This window comes from Mastomys coucha, unplaced genomic scaffold, assembly GCF_008632895.1.
Source record: "Mastomys coucha isolate ucsf_1 unplaced genomic scaffold, UCSF_Mcou_1 pScaffold2, whole genome shotgun sequence".
Taxonomy (NCBI): Eukaryota; Metazoa; Chordata; class Mammalia; order Rodentia; family Muridae; genus Mastomys; species Mastomys coucha.
In genome coordinates this window covers 25,119,938-25,131,926 of record NW_022196902.1, presented here as the reverse complement: position 1 = coordinate 25,131,926, position 11,989 = coordinate 25,119,938, and the positions used below count along the sequence as shown (strand labels likewise).

The 11,989-nt window shown below is 39.8% G+C and overlaps 1 protein-coding gene across 5 annotated transcripts in view; it reads left to right on the top strand.

The window, feature by feature from the left end:
• The window catches only part of Nkain2 (sodium/potassium transporting ATPase interacting 2), a 1,006,098-nt gene that overhangs the window by 461,669 nt on the left and 532,440 nt on the right, over window positions 1-11,989 (top strand). For all 5 annotated transcript variants that reach the window (XR_004121597.1, XR_004121598.1, XR_004121599.1 and 2 more), the window contains one exon: window positions 2,660-2,740. Coding sequence is in view for 2 of the 5 variants with exons in the window: in XM_031380728.1 (XP_031236588.1) it covers window positions 2,660-2,740 (81 nt within the window). In the remaining 3 variants the exon portion in view is untranslated. The remainder of the gene's footprint in view (window positions 1-2,659; window positions 2,741-11,989) is intronic.

The window sequence follows — 11,989 nt, the reverse complement described above, 5'->3', positions numbered from 1 at the left end:
TAAGAGCTTCTAGCTCTTTACCTGTGTTCTCCTGTATTTCTTTGAGGGTGCTATTTATGTTTTTCTTAGGTCCTGTATCATCATCCTGATAAGTGATTTTAAATCTGAATCTTTGCTTTTTTGTGTGATGGTGTGTCCAGGGCTTGCTATGGTGGGAGAATTTGGTTCTGATGATGGCAAGTGACCTTGGTTTGTGTTGTTTATTTTCTTATGCTTCTCCCCGGCCCCCAGCTACAGAGATTGCACCCAAGGTCTGCTCTGGACTCCAACCCAGACAGACCAGAAGGAACCAGAGTCACTGGGCTGGCGGAGTTCCTGTGTGCCTGGTCCTGCTGGTCCCAGTTACTCCCAGTGTTGGGACAGATGTTGGTTCCTGCTTACCTCTGATCCTGGGTGTGTCAGAGCACCTGGGAGTGGAGCTACCTCTTTGTGTTGTGGGACTGGCTGTGGAGCTTGCGCCCAAGGTCTGCTCTGGACCCCAGGTAGACTGGAAGGAACCCAGTCTCTGGGCTGGCAGAGTTCCTGTGTGCCTGGTCCCGCCGGTCCCAGTTACTCCCAGTGTTGGGACAGATGTTGGTTCCTGCTTACCTCTGATCCTGGGTATGTCCTTGATTCACTTCTTAAAGAAGCTTCACTTCTTTTTTAAAATATTATATTTTTTCTCAAGATAAACTATGCATTATTGTCATCTTTCTTCTTTGTAATCCTGTTATATAAACTTTAATGATTCCTATGTTATAATCATCTTTTAAAAACTATCTGTTGGTTTTAAGAAAAATCCAAAAATTCAATTTTACTATTGAAGACTAGGGAGACAGATGCTGGGATGAACACCTAATAGCTCAGAGAGATAAAGAAAGCACTCAGATGTTCTTCCTTCTCAGCCCATGTCCCAAAAGGTACCTCACCTTTGGAGTTAGATAAAGGACTGTGGGACCAGAAGGGGTTTGCAACTCCATAAGAGGAAAACAATATCAATCAACCAGAGTTCCCATTGTCTAAACTACCAACCAAGGAGTACACATGGAGAGACCCATGGCTCTAGCAGCATATGTAGCTGAGGATGTCCTTCTCTGGCATCAATGGGAGAAGAGGCAGGAGTGGATGGGTGGGTGGGGACAAAACTTCATAAAAGCAGGAGGAAGGGGACAAGGAGGAGGAGGATAGAAGGTTTCTGGGGGGCAAATCGAGAAAGGGGATAACATTTGAGATGTAAATAAAATATCCAATAGAAAATATATATCACACAAACAAAAAAGGAAGCTCTCCTTCTCCACACCACCTCACAAACCCCTCAGACTCATTGTCCCTTCTTTCTATTTCCTGTGTGTCTATCCGCCCTTCTGACTTCTTCTTACTCTGTATCTTTTTGTTCCTATATTTGTTCCCTGTCAGCTGGTTGTTTGCTCTGCCTCTTGAACTATGGTTTGCTTTATTTAATCCTGCTTACAATAAGCAGCATGTGAATTAAAGGGGTGTGCTAGGCTGAGCCACACCACAACTAGAAACAGGTTTTTCCAGCAAAGAGCCCAGTCTCAGGGTTCACAGTGTGATCAAATGTCCTGCAGCAACTGTCTCCTTCACTTGACAGGAATTCATGACTAAGTTATTTTTGGCCTTTGTTGTTTGCCATGTTATTCTTGGATATTGACTTACTTCTAGACATTTAAAGGAATTTGTTTGATGGGGTGATCAGTACTTGGTAAGGATATGCATCACTATTGCAGAATATAAACCAAGTAAACAAGAAAATGAAGTTAGGCCTAATTGCTAGATGGTTACTGCTATGTCACAGGGATTGTGAGAGGATAACATAAGAAGATAAACAAAGAAGTGAAAAAGGAGAATGAAATTAAGAAAGAATGAGCTGACTACGTGGGACACCTGTAGAAGTTATGTCTGGTCCTTCCTTCCCAGCCCCATGCTCCCAGGAGTAAGACTCAGACTCAAAGTATCTTTACAAATGCCTTGGCCATATTGCTAGGCCTTTCTCTCATTTTCTTGTAGATCATAACTAAAATAACCCATTTATTTTAACCTACATTCTGCTATGTAGCTGGTTACCTATGCTCAGGTAAGATGCATACATCTTCTCACATCTTCCTGTTGAATCTCCCAGAATTCTTTCTGCCTCCTGGATGTCCCACCTTCTAATCTACCCTTTCCTAAAGGCCATAAGTTTTTTTTTAATTGACAGGTGATGCACCCATATACACAAGAAATTCTTTCTATACACACAGATATGAAGACGTTTACATTGGAAATAGCTGTAATAACTTGAAGAAAGCTTGCATAGCAACTATAATGGTATCTTCAATAAATAAAAATGTTTTCTTTTTACATATTTAGAGTATCTACTGGAGCATCTACTTCTCTCTATGTTTGTAAACCAAAAACCCATTACCTGGAAATGGGGGGGTGTGTTATTTCTTCTGTTTTAAAAAATCTAAAAATTGTCTTTCAGTACTTTATGAGCTCTGAGACCATAAAACCTTATAAGAAACTAAGAGAGTGAGAAACATCTAACCCTGCTCTTTAGATGGAAACATATCTAGTTTTTTCACTAATTTTGTTATTTGAATGTTCAAAAATTCAAGATCTATTTATCTCTGCCCAAGCTAATTCCAGTAACTCTGCTTTTCCACTTGCTTTTCTGTAGTATGCTGTCTGGCTAGTCCTCTGGGTGACCTGGAATGTGTTTGTTATCTGCTTCTACTTGGAGGCTGGAGATCTCTCAAAGGTAATTCACCATCTGATTTCCTGAGTCAGCATTCCTGTGTTAATGACTCTTCCTAAATAAGACAAATTTCACCCTGGCATTTGTTTTCTAGATGCTTTGGGTGAAGGTAAAATGAAGGGCGTCCTCATTTTTACCTCTATGGTTCAATAGTCAAAGCTACATTTGGTACATCACAAAGATGTGATTTGTGCTTTTTTATCAAAACTAATGTGAGATTTAAATTACAACACTACTCACCTAGAAAGCTGTGAGAGATTTCTAAGGTCTAATGGGATATTTTTTTTTAAGATTTATTTTATTTTATGTGTATGAGTACACTATAGCTGTACAGATTGGCCGTGAACCATCATGTGTGTGGATGCTGGGAATTGGACTCGGGACCTCTGCCGCCCCTTAGCTCTGGCCCTGCTCGCTCTGTAGCTGTCTTCAAACACACCAGAAGAGGGCATCAGATCTCACTACAGGTGGTTGTGAGCCACCAAGTGGTTGCTGGGATCTGAACTCAGGACCTTCAGAAGAGCAGTCAGTTTTCTTACCTGCTGAGCCATCTTGCCAGCCCCTAATGGGATATTTTTAGGAGAGAAATACCTTTAAGATTTTTTTAAATCACTTCATTTTCTTGTATTCGACAATATTTTTCCTGATTGAACTCAAATCATAGTACAATAATTTAGAAATCCATAAACTGTTATCAGAAAGAAATAACTTTACAGAAATGAACAGAAATAAACACATTCTGACGTAGTCTAGAAGATGTAATGCTCTCACTCTTTTCATTGTGATATCTATGCTCAATGTGTGTGAGAAGCACCATTGTAATCTAACATGAATTTATTGACTATTGAAATAATGACAAGCTGGGCGGTGGTGGCGCACGCCTTTAATCCCAGCACTTGGGAGGCAGAGGCAGGCGGATTTCTGAGTTCGAGGCCAGCCTGGTCTACAGAGTGAGTTCCAGGACAGCCAGGGCTATACAGAGAAACCCTGTCTCGAAAAAAAACAAAAAAAAACAAAAAACAAAAAAAAAAAAAAGAAATAATGTAGTTTGAGTAAGTACTGGAGTATAGTTAACATCAAATAGGTCAAATAAGGTAGTCTTGAGGCATGGCAGCATACCTCCCCTGGGACCTTGATTAACCTCCCATTTATACATCTCTGTCATTCTGTAATTCACTTTCGTCAGAGAAATTCCACACTACCAATGATGTTCAACCGTATTCTCCATTTAAAATAATCACCTTAAAATGTAAGCCAAGTGTGAGAAGTGTTGACAGAGTGAAATGATTAAGCAGACCATAATTTGTTTAAAATAAAATCATTGGGAGAGTGGAGTTCAGAAAGAAATTGAGCACACAAATGTTGTCTTTAAGTACCAAGCTTTCCATGTACATCTTCAGGGACAGACGAGAAATTAGGTTCTCATGATTTTGAACAAGAACATTAAACCTTTATGAGGACACATCCTAAAACTCTATAGCCCAAGTCAGTGGGATGCAAAGGACTGAGAGATCTTACTCTCAGGTGTTTAATCCATTTATCAATGAAGAAGTCAGCAGTATTTTCTTCACTTTTTTCCTTGTTCATCAAGACTTCAGAACACATGAAAATTTAATTATCTCCTTCTAACCATCAATCTAAAAATAAAACCATAAAGGACTAAATTTTATAGTTATCTGTTATGGTTTTCTTTTCTGATTAGAGAATTGGAGAAAGGTGTGATTATAACATTTAATTCTTTAGTTGTTGTAAAGAAGTAGCTCACATGTTGTGAGGAGTATGATGGGACAAGGGAGTACTCAAGATTCAAATGTACAGGTTCATGAAAAAACAGAAATGGCTCTGTTGAAACTGCTTATAGGATTAAGTCTATAGCACATGAACCATTGTCTTTTTCAACACTCTAAACACTAAGATGTATATATACATCATTTGAATGTACCATACAGGAAATAAAATAAAAGATGGAATTCTTTTTATATAATGAGAGATTCACATAATAAGAGAGGTATTTTTCCTATAAAGTATAAAAATATGCAATTGTGCTATAACAAATATTGGCAAGAAATAATGAAATATAAATATTAGTTACTTATGTAGAAATCAAAAATTGGGTTCTATTGTACATAGTGCATTTCAGTGGGGCAATCTCTGGATGGCCTTTCCTTCACTCTCTGCTCCAATCTTTGTCCATAGAACTTCCTTGAGACAGGAGCAGTTCTGAGTTAAAAATTTGGAGATGAGTGGGTGGCCCCAACCTACACCTGGGGGCTTTGCCTAACCTTTGGATATGGTCTCAACAGGTTCTCCACCCCTATTGTTGGGTATTTCAGATAATGTCATTTCCATTTGGTCCTGGGATCATCTTACTTTCCTGACATCTGGGACTTTCTCGTGGTTACCCCCAGTTCCCTATTCCCCATTGCTATACACCTCTATTCAATTCCTGCCCTATCTCCTCCCATACCTGATACTGTCCCCGATTTTTCCCTCCCCTCTCCTCCTCTCTTCTTCCCAAGTCCATCCCAATCTCTACCTTCTGTATTTTGTTCCCCATTCTAAGAAGGACTAAAGTATCCACACTTTGATCTTCATGATCCTTCAAATGGTCTGTGAGTTGTATTCTGGGTATACCAAGCTTTTTGCCTAATATCCACTTACCACTGAGTACCTACCATGTGTATTCTTTGTGACTGGGTTACCTCACTCAGGATAATATTTTCTAGTTCTATCTATTTGCCGGTGAATTTCATAAAGTCATTGTTTTTAATAGCTAAGTAGTAAATGTTGGGTTCCTTCCAGCTTCTGACTATTATAAATAGGACTGCTATAAACATATTGGAGCATGTGGTGACCCCCGAATTAGTGATGTTACCTCTCTGTGGTTAAAACCTTACCTAAGAAACTTCAGTGTTGTGTATAGACAGTTTTTCCCTGCATTCCTTTCGGCAGAAGCTTCCCATTTTCCCTCCCACCCTTGGCAAGTGCAATACACAGCTAGCTCGGGGCTCCCTCCCTCCTCTCCCCTCTCCCTGGCAGCTCCAAGAGAACCCAGTCTAGTGTTAGGATGGCACTACCCATAAACCCACCTTAATGAAAACATCTCTTGGAGCCAAGTTCTAATGAAAGACATCCTCCCAGTCTAGGTGTCCCCAGGGCCGGCCAGCACACTCCAATAAGCAGCCGAACTCTCCAGTTGTCTGTCATTGGGATCTTAAAGAAATAACAGACTCAAAGAAGATTAGAGCTTCATGTTTAAATCATAGAAAAAGGTAATCAGAGTTCACAGACAGTTATGGCTGGCCATAAAATTAGTTCCTGATAACTACAAAACAGACACCCATTAATCGCCTACCAGCTTCAATTCCACCCTAACAAATCATTATAGTGTTTCACTCCCCTCCCTCTGAAGCATCCTAAGAATTCCCAATTTTGTATAAACCCATGTTTTTCCTGGCTCATTTGTCACATGGGAGCATTTGCTCTTAGTGTAATCTGAGTCTGGACTCGAATAAAAGACTTTTGTGAGTTACAGGAGACTTTGCAATACTTGGGCTCCTTTGGATTTTCCCATGGACTTTGGGCATAACATGTCTTTGTTATAGGTTGGAACATCTTTTAGTTATATGTCCTGGAGTGGTATAGCTGTCTCTGTGCCCTCCTGTTAGTTTGACTAAGGGTTTATCCCTCTTGTTGATTTTCATAAAGAACCAGCTCCTGGTTTTGTTTATTCTTTGTACAGTTCTTTTTGTTTCTACTTGTTTGATTTCAGCCCTGAGTTAGATTATTTTCTGCCCTATACCTTCCTGGGTGAATTTGCCCTGTTGTTCTAGAGCTTTCAGATGTGCTATTAAGCTGCTATCATATGTTCTCTTCAGTTTCTTTTTGGAGGCATTCAGACCTATGAGTTTTCCTCTTAGCACTGCTTTCATCGTGTCCCATAAGTTTTGGTATGGTGTGCCTTCATTCTCATTCAATTCTAAAAAGTCTTTAATTTCTTTCTTCATTCTTCCTTGACCAAGTTATCATTGAGTAGAGAGTTGTTCATCTTTTGTGTGTTTGTGGGTTTCTGTTGTTTTTCTTGGTACTGAAAATCAGTCTTTGTCCTTGGTGATCTGATAGTATACATGGGATGATTTCAGTCTTCTTGTATCTGTTCAGGTCTGTTTTGTGACAGATTATATGGTCAGGTTTGGAGAAGGTGCCATGAAGTGCTGAGGAGAAGGTATATTCTTTTGATTCTTTTGAAATGAAATGTTCTATAGATATCTGTTAGATCCATTTGGTTCATAATGTCTGTTAGTTTCACTGTGTCTCTGTTTAGTTTCTGTTTCCATGATCTGTCCATTGTTGAAATTGAGATGTTGAAGTCTCCTACTATTATTTTGTGGGGTTCCATGTGTGCTTTGAGCTTTAGTAAAGTTTCTTTTATGAATGTTGGTACCCTTGCATTTGGAGCATAGATATTCAGAATTGAGAGTTCATCTTGGTAGATTTTTTTCTTAGATGAGCATAAAGTGTACTTCCTTATCTTCTTTGATAATTTTTGGTTGAAAGTCAATTATATTCAATATTAAAATGCCTCTCCAGTTTATTTCTTGGGAACATTTGCATGAAAAAAAATTTTCCACACTTTTACGCTGAAGTAGTATATGTCTTTGTTATTGAAGTATGTTTCTTGTATGCAGTAATATGCTGGATCCTGTTTACATATCCAGTCTGTTATTGGCAAATTTAGTCCATCAGTATTAAAAATATTAAGGAGCAGTGATTGTTGCTTCCTGTTATTTTGTTGTTAGAGGTAGGATTATGTGGCCATCTTCTTTCCTGTTTGTTGAAAGAAGATTACTTTCTTGCTTTTTCTAGGTTGTAGTTTCCCTCCTTGTGTTGGAATATTCCATCTATTCTTTGTAGGGTTTGATTTGTGGAAAGATATTGTGTAAATTTGTTTTTGTCATGGAATAGCTTGGTTTCTACATCTATGGTAATTGAGAGTTTTGCTGGGTATAGTAGGCTGGCATTTGTTTTCTCTTAGGGTCTGTCTGTATGACATCTGCCCAGGATCTTTTATAGTCTTTGGTGAGAAGTCTGGTGTAATTCTGTCTGATTTCATATGTTACTTGACCCTTTTCCCTCACTGGTTTTAATATTCTTTCTTTGTTTTGTACATTTGGTATTTTGACTATTATGTAATGGGAGGAATTTCTTTTCTGGTCCAGTCTAATTGGAGTTCTGTAGACTTATTTTATGTTCATGGACATCTCTTTCTTTAGGTAAGGGCATTTTCTTTTGATTATATTGTTGAAGGTATTTTCTGGCCCTTTGAGTTGGAAATCTTGCCACTCTTCTTTATCTATTATCCTCAGTTTTAGTCTTTTCATTGTATCTTTGATTTACTGGATGTTTTGGGTTAGGAGGGTTTTTGCATTTTGCATTTTCTTTGACTGGTGTATCAATATCTTCTATGGTATCTTCTACACCTGAGATTTTTTTGGTCCTATCCCTTGTAATCTGTTGGTGATACCTGCATCTATGACTCCTGATCTCTTTCCTAGATTTTCTATATCCAGAGTTGTCTCCCCTTGTGATTTCCTTTATAGTTTCTGTTTTTAGATCATGGATGGTTTTGTTCAATTTCTTGACCTGCTTATTTGTGTTTTCTGTACTTATTTAAGGGCTTTCTGTGTTTCCTCTTTAAGGGCTTCTAGCTGTTTAACTATATTCTCCTGTACTTCTTTAAGGGAGTTATTTATATCCTTCTTAAAGTCTTCTTTCATCTCCAGGCAGTGGTAGAATTAAACACCTTTAATCCCAGCATTTAGGAGGCAGAGGCAGGCAGATTTCTGAGTTTGCAGTCAGTCTAGTCTACAGAGTGAGTTTCAGGACAGCCAGGGCTATACACAGAGAAACCCTGTCTCAAAGGAAAAAAAAGTCCTCTGTCATCTTAATCATGAGAATGTGAATTTAAATCTGAATCTTGCTTTTCCTGTGTGTTGGGATATCCAGGGCTTGCTGTGGTGGGAGAACTGGCTTCTGAGGATGCCAAGTAGCCTTGGTTTCTGTTGCTTATGTTCTTGTGCTTGCCTCTAGATATCTGGTTACCTCTGATGTTAGCTGGTTTTGCTGTCTCTGAATGGATCTTGTCCATCCTCTGAATGTGTGACCCTCTGAGCCTGTGAGCCTGTGAGGTGTGTCAGCCCTCTTGGAAAAATAGCTCACTCTAGATGGGATTTCGATAAAAACAGCTGTGATCTTAGGTGTGTCAGTCCTGGGTGACCAGTTCTGTAAGGGCTCTGGTACAGGGTTAGCTTGGGTGGAGATGGAAAGAGGAAGGACTGTCCCTAGCCTCTCCAAGGTTCCTTGCCCTGAGGGCTCCTGGAGGGTCCCCCTTGCATCAGGTATTGGAGCACTAGTGCTGGACTTACCTGTGATCTTAGGTGAGTCAGCTCTTTTGGGAGACCAGCTCTCTCAGGGTAGGATTTGGGTATGGAGACCTGTGGTACTAGATTCTCTTCAGTACTTTTAACATGAAGGGGTATTATATTTTGTCAAATGCTTTTTCAACATCTAATGAGATGGTCATGTGACTTTTTTTCTTTGAGATTCTTTATATAGTGGATTATGTCAATGGGCTTTAGTATATTGAACCAACCTTGCATCCCTGGGATGAAGCCTACTTGATTGTGATGAATGATGATTTTGATGTGTTCTTGTATTCAGATTGCTATTATTTTATTGAGTATTTTTGCATTGATATTCATAAGTGAAATTGGTCTGATGTTCTCTGTTTTCTTGGATCCTTGTGTCTCTTAGGTGTTAGAGTATTTGTGGCATCATAGATTGAACTTGGTAGTGTTCCTTCAGTTTCTATTTTATGGAATACTTCCAGGAGCGTTGGTATTAGCAATTTGAACGTCTGGTAGAATTCTGCACTAAAGCAATCTGGCCGTGGGCTGTTTTTGGCTGGGAGGTTTTTAATGACTTCTATTTCCTCAGGGGATATGGGCCTGTTTAGATAGTGTAATGGCTCTTTATTTAACTTTGGTATGTGGAATCTATGTAGAAAGTCACCCATTTTATCTAGATTTTCAAGTATTGCTATTTCTAGGCTTTTATAGTAGGATCTGATGATTTTTTGAATTTCCTTCTTTTCTGTTGTTATGGCTCCCTTTTCATTTCTGATTTCGTTAATTTGGATACTGTCACTGGGCCAGTTAGTAAGCTTTGCTATGGGGTTTATCTATCTTGTTGATTTTCTCAAAAACACAGCTTTTGGCTGGGCAATGGTGGCACATGCCTTTAATCCCAGCACTTGGGAGGCAGAGGCAAGCAGATTTCTGAGTCTGAGGCCAGCCTGGTCTACAGAGTGAGGTACAGGACAACCAGGGCTATACAGAGAAACCTTGTCTCAAAAACTAAAAAAAAAAAAAAAAAAAAAAAAAAAAAAAAAAAAAAAAAAAAAAAAAAAAAAAACTTTTGGTTTTGTTAGGTCTGTGTATAGTTCTCTTGATTTCTATTTGGTTAACTTCAGCTCTGCATTTGACTATTTCCTGCCTTCTACTCTTCTTGGGTGTGTTTGTGTTGCCTCCAGCCAGGAGCTGGTTCTCTCAGATCTCGCCTTGCCACAAATAGCCTCGCCTCTCACCAAGTTTCTGTTATGCCGGAACTCCCACCTCCAGAGACCAAAGACAAAGATGCTGATTGGGACTCGAGATGTTGATGGACTCAGAGAGGGGATTCTGCCAGCTGGCTTGTTATACAGTTGAAAACACATGGTGGACTGAAAGCGTAACCATGGCTCAGTCCCATTTTTTAATCTCCTCTCGCCATCTGGTTCCCTTTATTTCTTTAGGTTCCTAGTTGTCTTCCAGAAAACCAGTTCATATCTAGCTGCAGGCAGCAACATGTTTGTTTCTTTTTGTCTAGAGTTCTCAGGTGTGCTACTAAGTTCCTAGTGTAGGATCTCTCCAATTTCTTTACCAGGACACTTAGTGCTATGAATTTTTCTCTTAGCACTGCTTTCATTGTATCCCATAAATTTGGGTATGTTGTGCCTTCATTTTCACTGAATTCCAGGAAGTATTTATTTATTTATTTTTTATTTCTTCCCTGACCAAGTTATCATGATTAGAGAATTGTTCATTTTCCATGGGTCTGTTGGTTTTCTGTTGTTTTGTTGTTATTGAATGTTGGGGTTTGAGTCGCGGCAGACACATCTGCAGACACCAGGCCCAAACAGCTCCACGTGTAACAGGTTTAATTAGAAGGGGTAGAGGATAGCGGCACAGGAAGAGAGAGAGAGGGGAGAGAGGAAAAGAGAGAGAGATGGAGGAAAAGTACCCATATATATATATATATATATATATATATATATATATATATATATATATATGTCGTGACGTAGCAGTCCAGGTAAAGGTGGGAGTTGAACCCAATGGATTCTGGGAATATGGTGGCCGTTGCCTTGGCGACAGGTCTGTGGACCCGCCCATATCTGCCACAGGTTCTGGGTGCTAACATACCTCCCTTTTTTATATTATAAAGAGAAGGAAAGAAAAATGGAAGGGGAAGCCTATGATGAAAAGGGAATGAGGGCGTTGTGTCTCTCAGGCTACTTCCTGCTGTCTAGGGGCATTGTCAATGGGGGTAGCTGGTTTTCACCATCGGGATCCACTTGGTAAATGTTTGTACCAGGTTCCTCTGTTGGCAGTGGCTCATCTGTGGGCAGCGGCTGGTAATCCTGTAACAGGAGCTTCTTTAGCTGTCAGGATATCTAGTCCTCGTCTGTTCTGAAGCACCACGGCTGCCAAGGAGTCGATCTGTTTCTGGATAGTAAGCACAGCTTCAGACATTTTTTTTGAAAATCGCTTTGAAACTGAGACGTGAATGTATTATATTGGATCATAGAAGTTGGTATCCCTGCAACTCCAGTACCGACACCTATGGCTATACCTGTAGCAACCAAGAGTGCCACAACTTGGACTGCCCTCTTAGGTTGGGCAGCTATCATATCTACAACTGGGATTGGCAGGGGTTCGTTTCCCTGGATCACTCCCAGTTCAGGGAAAAGAAGTACAAATGTGCAAACTCCTGACCAGCTAGCAGGTAGACGATGATATGTCTGAGTGCCACAAAGAATTGAAGTGTTTTGGATTATAGGGCACTGTGGCAAAGATGATATATGAAGGGTTATGGTTCTATTGCAGTCTAGGGAACTCAGCATTCCCACTGACTGAGTCCCAGAGGCCTTAA